Consider the following 15,604-nt stretch of genomic DNA (forward strand, 5'->3'; position numbering starts at 1 on the left):
TCTGTATGTATATATGTATGTATGTAAACAAGTGTGTATAAGTTTGTGTTGATACCAGTAAAGTTTGTCTTATGTTTTATTTAAATACCTTGCTGATCTTTGCACTTGTAAACATTTGCCCGTTTCTCAACATTGCCAGGTTATCCAACAATACGGTGCAGGGACCTTGAATCTCGATAAATAATGGCTTTCTTCTGATTAGTCTGCCATTGATATAGCTGTAGGATTTACGCCAACAAGTATATATCATTTCACTTATTGGAGCCCAATACGGATACACATTGGTCTTGTACCAAATTCGATACGTGTTTAGTGCCAGAATGTGTTCCTTTACTGCCGCTTTAATATTATTTACTGGATTAACTATCCAATGCGGCCAAGACCAATGAATACGCGGGACATCTAATCGGCTTAGTTCATAGGTCGGATGAGGTAACAAGGAAACAGATATTTTTCCCCTTCTTGCCCCCGCATTTGCATTTGCATTTGCTGTTGCAACTATACCTGCATTTGAGCCAGCTCCCAGCACGGCAATTAAGGCATTTGGGTTGACATATGTCTTTTCCCCATCTTGAACATCAATTTCAAATATCTGTGAAGAACCATCAATCACAGCGGTTCCTTTTCCCGACAATTCTATACTATTATGAATAGTCAACGGAGTCTTGACTTTTTGTACCTTTACATCAATTCCTGCCCAGCCAACAACCTTTGACAGGTCTTGTATTGTCCAATGCTTCGTTAAGTCCAAGATCTTGTAGTTGGTTCTTCCACTGACAATGATGTTCGAGGCAGCCGAAGACACTAGCTTTTGGTATGGAACGCCATATATTGAACAATTATCTGCGTAAACATTGTCAAAATCACCATTGAGAGCAATAATCGAGCTTTGAGATAAGTAAATTTCCGAAGATTGTGGCATTGAGATTGAGAGTAAAGTTGAAGGGTTTCCAACGGTGGTGAATTGGGGGCTCGCTCGGAAAGGTCCCGCACCAGTTATCTGCTGTCTAGCAATCGGAACAGTGGGTACTGTACCCATAACTGTAGCCACGGTTCGCATCTGTTGCTTGTAGATACTTCGTAATGGTATGTCGTTGGTCAATTTCATTGTCATTATGGACTATACGGTGTGAAGTTTTGCCCCAACTAGTATTTGTTAAAATCAACTGTCGCGCAATAATACTTTGAATTGAATATTTTAAAATAATTAGATAACGAAACAACTAAAGAACTGCGATGTAGGGTCATTAAACAAAAGAATATAAAAACAAAGAGAGGAACAGAAGTATAGAGGTATACAAGTACAAATACAAATACAAATACAAGTACAAATACAAATACAAGTACAAGTACAAGTACAAGTACAAGTACAAATACAAGTACAAATACAAGTAGTTGACACACTCTTGCATCAGTCACCAGACTAAAAAAATGTCAAAATAACGAGAATAATAATGAAAAAAAAAAATTACCACATAAAAAAAAAAAAAGAAAAAGCTCTATACATATTGGCTTAATAAAATGTCTGCTCCTTTAATATCTTTGAAAAGAGTATCATCACAAATCAGTTTCTCCTTTTCGTTTATCAAAGTCATAAAGGAGTAGAAAGATTTCCACCATTTAACCGCCTTTTTAAAGTCATTGTTCAATTGTGTTTGTGAGAAAGTTTGTTCACCTTTATAGTTGACATTGTGTCCAGCCACTTCACAATGAAGCACATGATCAGCTAGGTAAACCTTGGCAAAGTCAGCAGCTTCGCTGGCTTTAGCGTCAGCTCCCCTTTGTTGCTTAATAGCCACCTTGAAAAATATTTCTGCAAAAACTCCCATCAAGGTATTGTTAGAGCTTGAGTAGAAAGGCAATTGATCAATGAGTTTGAGCCAATCCTGCTTGTTTTCGTATGTTGCCTTGATATTATTGCTCTCCAGACGGACAATAAAGTCAATCAATAAACATTTTAAAGTGTGAAGCAAAGTAGTTCTTATAAACTCCACGTGCGTTCTAAAGCTAAGAAGGCCCCTTGAAACGGGACCATGGTAGTTGATTGCTGTAGTAGACAACTTTTGTAATGAAAATACTCTCGATATAAGGGAAATATACTTCTCTTCTTCAGCTGTTAATGTTGAGCTAGCATTATTAGGAAATTGGAGCTGAGTATAGACTTTGGATAAACCGGAATTGGCTGGTTCCAAAGCATTGAGTTTAAAGGTCTTAGTTTTCAAAAGAAGTGCAAGGTAAATGAGGCTTTCTAATTCTTTTTCCTGGTCCTCGCGTTCTATTTGGTTTGTAGCTGCAAATTCCTGAATGATTTTACCTAATGCAGATAACTCGCCCTTTTCATTAGCCAAACCGTACAAGTACAATGTTCTCAACAAACCTGTTGACACAATATCGCCGATATGTTTAACCTCTCTATCTTTTTTGTCCTCATTGGTTCCTGCAGGCTTGATGAAAAATCTCGATAAACTGAATAAATCGCTCGATTCTGCATTATTGACAAAGAGCTTTTCCACTCTTTTACCAATGGGAGGGGTAATACGGTTATTGAGCTCTATGGTATCCTTTTTAAACCAAAACTTGACAGCAATTTTCTTCACTTGATAGTAGCGTGCGACAAGCTGGGTGATCAAATTGTATTGATAATCTAAAATATCGAGGTAGAATTTAGACGAGACCAATTTCTGGTAGGAATCATTATTTTGGCCCAGTAGCTCAGGCGGTGCTCTCACCTTATTCACACCGCGAGCAATAGAAGTAAGAAACTCAACAGGTAAAAGACCTAAAGATTGATAAAGGTACAACTCTGGCGGCAACCTTTGGGAGATTACTTCATGCAAATTGGTAGGAACTTTAACAATGCGTGTACTTTTTTCTTTTCCTCCTTGCTTTACCGATTCTTTTTTGGAGATATTTCCCACGACTTTCCCCTTATCTGATTCCGTTTCTTTCCCTGTTTCTTTCTCTGTTTCTTCCTCCCTTTCTTTCAAACCGTCATTGGCGTCCTCTTCGTTGTCATCATCATCAGCTAAGTAATCAATATCCGTTTTGAAACCAAGTTGCGCCATCTGTACATTGTATAGTTCAACATATCCATTTGCAGTAAGAACGGGTACATATTTAATAGCACATTGGCCCCTCACATACAAGTCCACCAACTTTGGATCGTTAAAGTTGAGAATATAACCATAAAGATCGCTAGTCACGCCACTAAAACTGATGTATTGAAATACCATGTCTAATCCTAGTTTGAAATAGTTCAATATGGGGTACGGCTGGCCTGGAACATGTCTCGGCTGCGGTGGGAAAATGGGAAAAGTATGTGGCTGCAAAGCACACCCAACCATCAAGCTGAGATCAATAAATTGGCGCTCGTTTAAACCAATCTCTTGCAAAAGCTTACGTTTATCAACGAATTTAAATTCTTTAGTTTGAAAGTCCATTCCGATGATCAATTTATCGACTTTGGATAATAAGACATCGGTTGAACCATATATAGCATCAATCGCTTGACTTTGAAGCAAATATGACAATTGGAATGAGGTATCGTATGGAGTCACCAAGTAATCAATTCCCAATTCAATAAAGCATTTGATCAAGTCATTAACAATTGAATCAAGTGAAAACTTTTCAGTATAGGTTCTGAAATTTTCCATTGCTTGCAAATTAGGTACTCCATCATGAAGAGGCGGGTTCATCAATTTATTCCAAACGTTTTCAATATTCTTTTCATATTGTACCAGTTCTTCAACCTTGCCAGCATCGTCTAATTGTGTCGCCGTCTTTAATCCCGGGATTACAAATATAGGCCTGATATTATAGCTTTGGAAATGTTTTAAATCCGATTTGATGTAGTCCCCCAATGAAGTTGGAGCTCCACCAATTGCAGCCAAAAATTGCTCTTTCTTTTGTGTATATATCTTGTTTAGATAGTACTCAACATCAATTCCAAGCGTTGCATTAGCCAAGATATCAATCAGTGCTTGGAAAACTTGTTTTCTCTCAAACAAGTACGGCTCAAGGGTTTTAATAGGCATGGAGTTGTTTTGAAAAAAAGTGTGGAAAAGGATATGTTTAAATGGTAGGTAGGTTTGATAGCAGGGAATTAAATTGGTGAATAATGAGTTCCACTGAGAAAAACAAAAAAACAAAAAACAAAACAAATCAAAAAAGAAAAGTTTCAAGTGTGAATATAAGAGATAATGCAAACAATCCAAGTATATTTGTCAAAATCTGTTTGTTAAGAAAGCTTGTTGCAAATCCTTGATGTTATGTGTCAAATTTTGGTGAATGTTTACATTAGAAAAGAAAGAGGGATCGAAAGAGAGAGAGAGAGAGTGTGTGTGTGTGTGATAGAAAGACGGTATGTTCAACTCTTTGTGATCTAAATCAAACAACCACCACGCTACCTTACGAAAACTGAAAAATCCACATACATATGGGACATCCCATGCAAGATACAAAAATAACGATACAAATGTTCATATGTTTTAAATGCATTTCCAAATGCTTTTCCATATGCTTTTCCAAATGCTTTTCCATATGCCTCTTTTTAGTTTTTTTTTTTCCAAAAATCAGAGTTACTCAAACATTTTGATGATAAAATACACAATGACTCTTTTTTTTTTTCCTCTCCTCTGAAATTCACCAGTTTTTTAAATATAATTGTTTTGTATTTCAGTCTATAAATGTAAAACTAATTCTATGTTATTACTCGTACAACTTTTGAAGAATTACACATTTGGACTCAACATATCTGCTTTAACCAATGAGTGGATCTAAAAAGAAAAGAAAAAAAAGAAACATGTTAGTATTTGGTTTAATCACTTGTATCCCTTCAATTAAAGAATTATGGGTAATAATGAACAAAAAAAATGAAAAAACAAAAATAAGTGTAATTTATACGTACATCATTGACTGAGGCATTAATGAATTGACGCACTTCAAGGGCCAACCAGATCTTGAGCATGCTCAAACTGTTTTCGTTTCTGAATATATCTCTTCCCTCCTTCAGTAATCCTAATTGTCTTAAAACAGGTAATGAACTAAAAAAAAATAATAATAATATAAGTTAGTCTATTTGTTCAAGTTTATGTTGTTTGAGGATTAATTCTTTTTGTTATTTTTCTCTATCTTCATCCTTTTTTTTTCCCCTTCTTCTTCTTTTCCCATTCTATCTATATGACAAGATCACCCAACGAAATGATTGTTGCCAAAGATATCTCTTCTGTGGGTAATCCAAGTAATAAAGCGTATACGAACCTTGCAAATAAGTCCAAGTTTGGATCCAATTGTCTGCCTATTCCTTCCAACAATAATATTGCCACAATAACAGTAACAAAATCTCCTTCCATACGCACATGATGTGTTCGAACCATGCTCAATACTTGCTCCAACAAATCACCAATACTAACATTGCCCAAAGTAAATGTTCTATCTTTCATTCTATCGACTAATTTTTCAACTTTCAACGCAAAAATCTCCTTGTTTACCACAGTCTCAGGCGTTCTAGATCTCTCAACCATCAACTCTCCTGCTTTGTATCCATCAAATTCTGAAAGCGCTTTAAACAAGTCAATAAAGTTGATTCTATCAGTATGATTAAGCTCCGTGATAAGTCCCACATCTAAAAAGCAAATCTCAGCATGGTAGCCGTCTTCGTAAAGCTTTGCAAGTCGTTCACACCAAGCATTTTGGTCGTTTCCAAGTTGCAAAAGCTCTTTAGTAATTCGATCAGTATCTTCGTCATCAGACGCTTTAACAATCTTGTATTCCTTCTTGTGCGGCGAAAGCTCATTTTTGTAAAAACGAACCATCATGTTACCCGGATGCAAATCAGCATGAACAAAGTTGTCCAAAATCAACATCTTGAGGAATGCGTCTAACCCTTTATCACTAACTTCTTTGGACAAGTTCTTACCAAAGTTTTCGGTCAAATTCAAGAGCTTGCTCAATGGAATGGCGTACATATATTCTTCAACCAAAACATCTCTTGTTGTAAAATTTAAATACGGTTTAGGGAAATGAATGTCGAGTTGATTCTTGAAATTCTGTCTAAACTTGGCCAAATTCATCGCTTCGATTCTTAAGTCTAATTGCAACCGCATCAAGATGGAGAATTGCTCAACTTCATCTGGCAATGACAACCATTCCATAGTTGGTATGATATTAATGAAATCCGCAAAGAATTTCATAACTTTCAAATCCCTATTGATTTTGACCTCTACATTTGGATGTAATACTTTAATAGCCACTGTTTCATTAGAGTTTAAATGTTCGGTCACAACCAATTGATCGAAAAATTTCTCTTCTTTATTACGGCCCTTTTTATTGGCTCGTTGTTGATCTTTAGCATTTAAATCACTTTCAAGGCGCTTTTCCTCATCCTTGGCTTGTTGCAACACTTTTTTGGAAAGTTTTGCAATATACACCTGTGCAATTGCTCCTACTCCCACGGGGTTTTCATTAAACTCGTCAAATATCTCTTCAAATGGTAAATTTCCAAAGCTTTTGACCAATATTTTTTTAGTTTGTGCTAAACTGTGAGCCTTAGCATTGCTGTGCAAAGTAGCCAATTCGTCACACATCTCTTGTGGGAAGATATCAGTTCTACTGGCTGCCCATTGTCCCAATTTGATAAACGATGCTCCGGCACTCTCCAACGTCCAGCGCAAGTATCGATACCACAAGGAAGCACCAGTACGAACCATGTTCCCACCTTCATTTTTGTGTTTGTGCCCAAACCAGCACATGGGGCTGGCAATTAATACGGGAAGAAAAATGCACGATAATTCGATAAACCGTCCGAAAGTTAATAGAGGGTCTACTATGTAATCGTCAATGGCAAATAATATTTGATACGCAATGCGAACAAGAAATACTGGATGATGCGTTTTCTTTCTTCTGTGCTCTTCGTACTGTTGACGCTCTTCGTTTTGAGATGCCTGGTAAAGACCTTGTTCATAAGTGTCTGCATCTTTCACTGGGTTCAACTCGTGTATCGATGTGTCCAATGCATGCACATCGTTGTATAAATTCTGGGATTGACAATTGTAAGCAAATGCAAGTAGACCGAGTCCCGTACCTGCACCTGCACCCGCACCCATGAGGAATCGTGTGCTATTTTTGATGTTTTTGCTGCTGCTCGTGCTGCTCGAGCCATTATGTCGTACCGTTGAGTGAGCATTTCTGTAAACTTGGCGTGAAGTTGACTTTGCTAATGTACTGCAGTAGACTTGTCTCACAGACTTCAACAGGCGTATAATCATGTCAATTGGTGTCCTTTCTTCTAGTAGGTATTGACCTAATTACTTCTTTTGAGCAGTTTATATTTTATTGTTTTGACCGACAACTAAGTAATGATTGCTATCCTACTCTTTCTCACTTTCACACTCACTGTAGATCTCACCCACACAAGAACTATTCGGCAATGGTGAAATTCAATATATCATTACACAAAAATAAAAGAAAAACAAATAGCCGATAAAGAGAGATAAAAAACAAAGATAGAGGGAGGTAGAGAAATAGAGGGAGGTAGAGAAATAGAGGGAGATAGAGAAATAGAGAGAGATAGAGAAATAGAGGGAGGTAGAGGGAAATAAAGAGAAAGTGGTTGGAAGGGGATTTACTTGAGAGTATATGCTTCTTCCTTTATCAATAGATGAGTTCATAAAGCATTCATGGCTTCCATTAAGTATATGATATGTGTTCTATAAAATTCTATATACTTTAAACCAAATAAATAAGAACATTATATATATATATATATATATGTTAATAAATTAAAAAAAAGATTAGATAAAAAAAACAGTAAAAATAACAGTCTTAGCTTTTACCCTCTGGGGGTTCCGTTTGTTCTCGCAAGTAATTTCTTAATATTGAAGCCCAAAGGCCAATCGTTGCTGCACCCTTGGGGTTTGATTTGACACCTCTACGGCTCACAATTCCATCGTGCGCATTCCAAACGTCAAGAAAAACGGGAATCTTGATCCAATTCAACAGATTTAAGGATCGCTCTATAAATGCCCTATCTTCATCCAACTCTAGTTTAGCCTCATCTTTGAATAGAATAAATCTGTCATATTCTTGTAGAGTAGACAAATGTTCATTCATCTTTTCGTCATGTAGTTGGTAGTCCAAGTTGATCAATTTAGGATTGAGTTTTGTACCATTCACATTTCCAACATTTCCAACATTTCTGATAAATTCACCGTTTTCATTAGTTCTATTGGAGATGTCACTTGAAAAAGTCTTTTCATCTACGTCTCCAGCTTTAGCTTCGATTTCATATTCTTCATCCTTTTCATCCTCATCTTCTTCATCGCTAATATCAGCACCAGCACTCCTTTTCCCACTTCCAAATTTCTCCTCCGCATACATAATTCCCTCCATAGTATTTTCAGCTAGTTGTGACGTATCTCCCTTGAAACTTTCATGCTTGACAAGTCTGTTTCTTCTTTCCCTACGTTCTTGTCCGGCTTTAGCATCATCCAGATCAATCGCGTCTCCGCCGTATAAATAGTCAGAAGCCCTCTCCCAGTGACTCTTGATATCAGGAATACTATGCACCTTCACCTTGATATAACTGTAGATTGACACTATGGAACTTGTGATGAGAACAAAGGGAATCCAAAATGGAACAACAAAGCAACATATCAACACGAGAAAGCAAAATTTCACAATTTTGTACCTCCTGAAAACAGGTGTTTCCTCTTGTAAGTTACCAATGAAGCTTTTGGCGTCATTTGGTTCAATTTTGCGAGAACGAGTAAGATCAACGAATTTGGGCCTGACTGATTTGGTTGCAATTTCCGAGTGGGGCAAGTTTTTAAGGTATTTAACTTTGATCTTATCCAACTCGTCAAATGGCGAGTACGACGTTATATAAGAGGTAAAAAAAGCCACTGTTCTATCGTTCTTGATATTAGCCATCAATATGTGTTTTTTGAATTTGCGCAATCCTTGCATATACTTTTGTTGTGGATCAGCCATGGCAACAAGAATCTTCTCATGATCAGCAATAAACAATTGTCCACCAGATTTGCCAAACATATATGGTCCCAAATTGTTTGCAATCGTGTCAAAAAAATTGTTTCTGAAAAAATGAATCCCCAAATGCGGTGTAGCAAAAGTGCAAAAGAACACTGGCTCGACTAGTTCAAAAAAGCCGATTTCATTCAAGAGCCCAATTATATAACGTGAAAAAAGACCACCTAACGAATAGCCAATGAAACTGATTCTTTTTACAATCAATTTATTCTTTTGCTTAAGAGATTCAATCTCATAGAACATCTCTTGAATAATCTTTTTTGCATTCAAGTCTAATCCATCATAAGTTTTCCAAAACCCGAAACACGATGGCTTCAATGTGATTATTTGATCCTTTGTAACTTCATCATTGATCGACTCTTTGATGAAGTCCTCGATAGTAGACATGTGTTTGGGAGTACCCCAAAGTCCGTGTATTAGGACAAACAAATGGGTAGATTTCTCGTGACTATTGGCGTCATCAATAGCGCTGTGATTGTTATTTTTGTTTTTGTATTTGTATTCGTATTCGTTATTATTGTTGCTGTTGCTGCTGTTAAACGAAGACATTGCTCGTAGGTGTGTAAAGTCACAAGCAGCTTATACAACTGAGAGGCTCACGAGAATCAAGCAAATAACTTAAATCCTTGTTATATTGTAGTTGTAGAATGTATGTGGATAATATAGTTACTACATGTTTTATCAAAATTATGCAAGAAGTAGCAACTGAAGATTCACGTGATAAATTATTGGTTGTTCTATTTTTAAATTACAAGAGGAAAAAAACAATACCTTACTTGTGATAGCATTAATTATGTATAAGTAAGTTAATAGCCAACTAAACAAAGGGTAGTTAACATATCTGTTAATTGACGAAAACAAAAAGAGACAACAAATAGAGGCAACAAATAGAGGCTGAGTAGATTACGAGGATCTTGAGAGATAACGAAATAGATAAGGTTAACTCTGCCCGTGGTAGGCTTGTTCCAGTTTCAGTTCCAGTGTTCTCTAGTTGTACCACTTATTTTTGATCTTTTTTTTTTTTTTTTTATTTTTTTTCGTTTTCGCAAAGCAGAACGAAAAGTGAAATGCAAAAGAAAGTGAAAGATAAAAAAAAAACATTGAGAGCAGATCCAAATCGAGAACTAGACGTTTATTCATTCACTCTCTATACAGAGAACATCTTTGCCAAATACTTATTATTCTTTATATACCCAGCCACCTACCTATTTACTTATCTACCTACCTACCAATCACCCAATCTATCTGTTAAACTACAAGAATGGCATTTTGGAATAAATCAACAACCTCAGAGGGTACGGACTCACTTGCACCATCTTCTGCCACAGACTCTGCAGTTTCAGCACAAGCACAAAAAATAAAGAGTGATATACAAGCACTGATCAGCCAAGAACTCGCCGCAGCCAATGCACAAGAGTTGGTAAGAACAATCTCAGAGAATTGTTTTGAGAAATGCATTACGCAACCAAAGGGATTCCTTGATGCAGAAGAAAATGCATGTATTGATCAATGTAGAGAGAAATATATGAGGTCTTGGAATGTAGTGTCTCGCGCATACATCAATAGGATTCAAGAACAACAACTGTTTGCCAGATAAGTCGACACAAGGGAAGACAAACAAAAGAAAGAATTAGAGAAGTGCTACTGGAACCAATTGTACATATTATATAGATATGTAGTGTTTGTGCAAGTCCATAAAGAAACAAAAAATACAATAACAACAACACACATACATACATCCATCCATACACTCATCATCAACAAAACATCATTATCATCGTCCTAAAGTCAAGTTGTAGAGTGAAAGATATATGTATATATATATACATATATGATACTTAATCTCCTTTGCACATGTGGTAGCTCTGATTTATGTTTTCTCCTTTTTTTATTTTTATTTTTATTTTTCTCTTTAAAATCTTAATTTTTTTTAAAGTGGCGAACATACCTCCAACTTTTTTTTTGGCCTCCCATTCTCGCAGTCCAGAGCTTTGTATTCAAAGAGTAAGTGAAAGCAAAAGAGAAACTGGGTGAGTGAGCTTGTACGCGAGAGAAAGTAAGAAAGAAAGAAAGAAAGAATTTAATAGACTTTTGCCCATAATCCAATAATTTAAAAATACATTCTTATTAGTTCTTGTCATATACTTTTATCAATTCTATTAAAGTACCAGAGATGTCGGGTCAAACTACAGTGGCATCAGAATATTCCGCAGAAGTGCACTCTGTGCCAATTGAGCATAGATTCAACCCATACTCGGATAATGGTGGAACAGTGCTAGGCATTGCCGGTGAGGATTTTGCCGTTTTGGCAGGAGACACTAGACAAGTTGAAGGTTATTCTATACAATCGCGATATGAGCCAAGGGTGCACAATGTGGGAGACAACATCTTGATGACTGCGAATGGATTTGCTGCAGATGGAGTTGCATTAATTGATCGTTTCAAGCAGTCATTTAAATGGTACAAATTTGATAATGAAAACAGGAAACTAGAGATCAGTTCTGCTGCAAGATACATCCAACATTTGTTATATGGGAAACGGTTTTTCCCATTTTATGTGAGTACATTGATTGCTGGGTTGGATGAAGAAGGAAAAGGTGCAGTATACTCTTACGATCCGGTGGGAAGTTATGAGAGAGAGCAGTGTAGAGCTGGAGGTGCCGCTGCTAGTTTAATTATGCCATTTTTGGATAACCAAGTAAACTTTAAGAACCAGTATGTGCCTGGAACAGATGGAAAGGAGAAGAAACCATTAAAGTACTTGAGCTTAGAAGAGGTGATACAATTGGTGAGGGATGCATTCACATCAGCTGGAGAGAGACACATTTATGTCGGTGACGGATTGGAAATCATGATTGTCACCAAGGATGGTGTAAGGACAGAATACTTTCCTTTAAAGAGAGATTGAAGGGAGTCATACTTAGATACCTCTGTTGCTCAAACTTTTAGCGCCAGCTTTATATATATGGTTGTATATATATATATATATATATATATGTTATACAATGAGTTTATAAAACATAAATGTTTTTTTTTTCTTTTTTGCATTGTTTGCTTGCAATGAATTGAATCTAGTCTCATCGTGGCGAGTCTATACCTCAAGCTTATATATATACGTATACGTATACGTATACACGTATACATACATATACATATATATATATAGTTTAGCCGTCTTCTATTCTTTAACACTGTTTATACTGGCAACTCAAATTTCTTTCCCTTCATTACTTTATTGTAGTAAATGTAAAAGAAATCTGAGTAGATTGCAGTTTGCAAAAGGCCAGCCAACACGGAGACATAGTCCAAGTGTCCTTCAGCAAAATACCTGTAAATCCAGTTTGGAATGTACAATGCTCTATAAAGCCCCAAGGCAAAGATATAATGCGTCGTGATGTTTTCCGCCTCTCCTGTCCTCTGTAAGATAAACAATTGTGGTAAAATTGCCACAGCCTCGAGCCATATACTGAAACTCCACACGATCTCACCCGGTGTATACTTGTGGGTAAAGATCAAACTTGCCAAAACAGATCCACCTAGTAAATACTTGACGGGGAATGTATCGACATGATTCGTGATAGACTTGTGATATTTGTACACCATCACGTAAACAGTGTATATCGAACTTGCAATGAATACAATTTTGAGTAAAGTGTTATAGAGTGAGTAAAATTTGGTGAACAAGTTCAAGTATCGTGTTACAAACACAACCACGTAAAGTGCTTGTGTTTTTAATGATAATCCATTGATGGATCTATTTTGCTCAATGGCATATAATAGAATGAAGACACTAGCCAAATGTGATAAATCACCGAGAAATCTGAAAATGTTCATTGCGAAAATCCTATAGGTCTAGTTTTAGATACGTTTTGCTCAATATGTGTGTATGTGCGGAATGAGCAATTGTTTAGTTTAATAGAGTGAGGTGTGTAAGGATGTAAATTGATAATTATTGAGTAGATGGTGAATAATTACTGAGTTATTTAATACCAGGAACTGTTGTGGATAGATTGCAATTTTGTTTTTTTGTTTTTTCTTCTTTCTTTCTTTCTTTCTTTTTAGTTGTTTTTGCTTCACTTGATGTGTGGACGCTTTCTTCATTTTTTGTCTTTAACAATTTCTTAGTTTTTCTTATTCTCATACTTTCAACACGTCAAACATAACGATTTGCGTGGAAGACTAGACTTCCCAATCGAGTAATGAACACCAAGGAACCGAAAAAAGAGAAAAAAATTAGAAACACAAAAGAGTGAAAGAGTAAAAGATTAATCAACTGGCAAGGTGTTTATATCAACTCACACCATCAACATTCATTAAGAAACTTATTCTTCTTTTTTTCTTTTTTTTTTTATATTTTTTTTATTTTCTTATTTATTTTTTGATTATAATTCTATATGCTCTATTTCATAATCATCGTCATCTTCATCATTATGGTCAACTTCATACTCGTGCTCAGACTGATTCAAAGATGATCTTACTCTCTCTTTGTAATCTCTCCAGCCAGAATTTGTTTCTTCACCATTTTTAATTGATTCTATAAATCGCCTAATCTTTTGCTCATCCAAATATCCGTTACTCTTGAAACTCTCAGCGTCGGTGTGTAAACCTTTGAATTGCTTGTTTCTAAGGTAAATTAGGCTTGGGAACCCGCTCACGCCAAACTTTTCTGCAATGTCAAAGTCTTCCATTACATCCGTTTTCAAGACGTAAAAGTTGATATCACTATGGTCTCTAGCAACATGCTGTATGAAATGAGTTGGGTAGTCGACATCTTTCCAGTCATGTAAATACGACATCGTCAAAATAAGCACGCTATCAGTGTCACTAGCGAGCAATGTATCGACATTATTGAAAGTCTTTAAAAATGGCGAATCCAACACACTGAAATCGGGATTGATTTTAGTTTCCCTAACAATAAAATCAACCAACTTGCTCAAGTCTCGTTTTTCATCAAAAGTCTTGATTTCGGAAGTTTTATAATTAAGTAGCTTAATTGTTGGGTAGTGGGGAACACTAAACAATTGACTCAATTTTTTGTTCAACCGGCCGTTTGATTTCAATATCTGCAATTCTTTTTCCTCGGTGCTACTGTATAATGATTGCAAATTCTCAAATGTCGGATTAAACTGGAGACAGTATTTACACGAATCTGAGTAAAAATAGATTAACGAATACCGCAGCCTCTTTAATGTTTCAAGTATTGTGTCATCATCAACTTCATAATCATTTTCATAATCATGTTCTTTCTTCAACGATGGCGAAAAAGATTGGTAGGATGATAATAGACCTGTAGGTGACTGCAGATTCACCTCTTGCTTGTTCTCAACAGTGACAAAAGATTTCGATGTAGTTGATGAGATCAAATCCGCTTGAAGGAATTTAGAGCAAAACACGAGAACAAGCCAAGTAATTGTTGGAAAATAGAGCATAGTAGTTGTGGGTGCTGGTGGTGGGTGCTGCTAGTGCTGCTAGTGCAGGTAAACAATTGTAATTGAAATGAATTGACAAAGAAATAACGTTGGCCGTGGTTTCCAAACTGGTTATTTCAAAAGTTAGCCCACTTTATTATAAATAGGTTCTTTTTAAACTGCCCATTAGGTATTCAACAACTCTGGTCTAATATGGGTTAGTCTGTCTTGTAAAAAAAAAAATTATGAAGTTATAAGATTATAAAATTGGAAAAATGTAAAAAAAAAGAAAAAGAAAAGAAAAACAGAATTTAAATTCAAATGGGGCGATTTGGTTCTATTTATCTCGTAAATCAAAAACCAAAAAACAACACAAAAATAACCCGAGTTTTGTAATTTCCAGTCACGTGAGACATCAGAAAAGAAGAATTAAATATTAGTCTACATTACCAATAACAATATACAAGGAGAATCCATTGAATATTTACATTCAAGTATTTGTGGAATTGTATGAATGTTTTGCTTTCAAACCTTTTCCAAGTTTGATTTCGCTCAATCTATAGTTATGGAAGCTGCCGTTTCAAGCAAGGTATTGAAAATTAAAGACCAACAATATGTGAAGGAAGCAGATATGGTATGAAAGAATCACCTTGTCTTATTCCATTTTCCATATTCTATTTTCCATTTCCCACTGTAATTATTTTTCAATATTTTCTTTCCCTAATTAATATAATCAACCCACAATTTCCATGTGGTATCATCAAGTACTTTTGTAATTATACTAGTAACAATTTACCTGTAATTAGCTGCATTACTATACAATACCTTTATATCAGCTGTCTCTTGCAACCTAGTTGTTTTTATACAACATTATTGTTTCCAAACTTTTGTTAATATAATAAAAATATAGAAATGGGTTGATATATTTTTTTTATTTTTTAAACCATCAAGTTTTGGATCTTCAGTGAGACTGAGTTTTGTTTAACTCAAAAACTAATGTTTTTTGTTTTTGTTTTTTCTTTTTTGGCTCTCTTTGTACATTGTATTGAGTCACTTCGGCAACAATGAAAAGATTTTTTAGAAGAGAAATGGTAATGGCAAAGGTACATTTTCTTCAAAACTTGTTTGCATATAGTCTATTAAAAAACTCT

The 15,604-nt window shown here is 35.7% G+C and overlaps 8 protein-coding genes across 8 annotated transcripts; 2 read left to right on the plus strand and 6 right to left on the minus strand. All coding sequences in view use genetic code 12, as the record gives it.

The window, feature by feature from the left end:
- Nucleotides 1–76: 76 nt before the first annotated feature.
- Nucleotides 77–1,108, minus strand: PVL30_004187 (uncharacterized protein; the record flags this gene model as incomplete). The annotated part of the gene is made up of 1 exon (XM_001524446.2): nt 77–1,108. The coding sequence occupies one exon, from the start codon at nt 1,106–1,108 to the stop codon at nt 77–79; it is 1,032 nt and encodes a 343-aa protein (XP_001524496.2).
- Nucleotides 1,109–1,499: 391 nt separating this feature from the next.
- PVL30_004188 (uncharacterized protein) lies at nt 1,500–4,034 on the minus strand (the record flags this gene model as incomplete). The annotated part of the gene is made up of 1 exon (XM_001524447.2): nt 1,500–4,034. The coding sequence occupies one exon, from the start codon at nt 4,032–4,034 to the stop codon at nt 1,500–1,502; it is 2,535 nt and encodes an 844-aa protein (XP_001524497.2).
- Nucleotides 4,035–5,174: 1,140 nt separating this feature from the next.
- On the minus strand, nt 5,175–7,103 carry PVL30_004189 (uncharacterized protein; the record flags this gene model as incomplete). Its single annotated transcript, XM_001524448.2, has 1 exon — nt 5,175–7,103. The coding sequence occupies one exon, from the start codon at nt 7,101–7,103 to the stop codon at nt 5,175–5,177; it is 1,929 nt and encodes a 642-aa protein (XP_001524498.2).
- Nucleotides 7,104–7,821: 718 nt separating this feature from the next.
- PVL30_004190 (uncharacterized protein) lies at nt 7,822–9,594 on the minus strand (the record flags this gene model as incomplete). Its single annotated transcript, XM_001524449.2, has 1 exon — nt 7,822–9,594. The coding sequence occupies one exon, from the start codon at nt 9,592–9,594 to the stop codon at nt 7,822–7,824; it is 1,773 nt and encodes a 590-aa protein (XP_001524499.2).
- Nucleotides 9,595–10,306: 712 nt separating this feature from the next.
- Nucleotides 10,307–10,642, plus strand: TIM13 (protein translocase subunit; the record flags this gene model as incomplete). Its single annotated transcript, XM_001524450.1, has 1 exon — nt 10,307–10,642. One exon carries the CDS (start codon nt 10,307–10,309, stop codon nt 10,640–10,642), a length of 336 nt encoding a protein of 111 aa, XP_001524500.2.
- A 576-nt stretch (nt 10,643–11,218) lies between these two features.
- Nucleotides 11,219–11,953, plus strand: PRE7 (Proteasome subunit beta type-6; the record flags this gene model as incomplete). Its single annotated transcript, XM_061119530.1, has 1 exon — nt 11,219–11,953. One exon carries the CDS (start codon nt 11,219–11,221, stop codon nt 11,951–11,953), a length of 735 nt encoding a protein of 244 aa, XP_060975513.1.
- A 287-nt stretch (nt 11,954–12,240) lies between these two features.
- On the minus strand, nt 12,241–12,879 carry ERD2 (endoplasmic reticulum retention protein; the record flags this gene model as incomplete). The annotated part of the gene is made up of 1 exon (XM_001524452.1): nt 12,241–12,879. The coding sequence occupies one exon, from the start codon at nt 12,877–12,879 to the stop codon at nt 12,241–12,243; it is 639 nt and encodes a 212-aa protein (XP_001524502.1).
- A 548-nt stretch (nt 12,880–13,427) lies between these two features.
- Nucleotides 13,428–14,474, minus strand: PVL30_004194 (uncharacterized protein; the record flags this gene model as incomplete). The annotated part of the gene is made up of 1 exon (XM_001524453.2): nt 13,428–14,474. One exon carries the CDS (start codon nt 14,472–14,474, stop codon nt 13,428–13,430), a length of 1,047 nt encoding a protein of 348 aa, XP_001524503.2.
- Nucleotides 14,475–15,604: the final 1,130 nt, after the last annotated feature.

The sequence above is a fragment of the Lodderomyces elongisporus genome, chromosome 5 (assembly GCF_030384665.1).
Source record: "Lodderomyces elongisporus chromosome 5, complete sequence".
Taxonomy (NCBI): Eukaryota; Fungi; Ascomycota; class Pichiomycetes; order Serinales; family Debaryomycetaceae; genus Lodderomyces; species Lodderomyces elongisporus.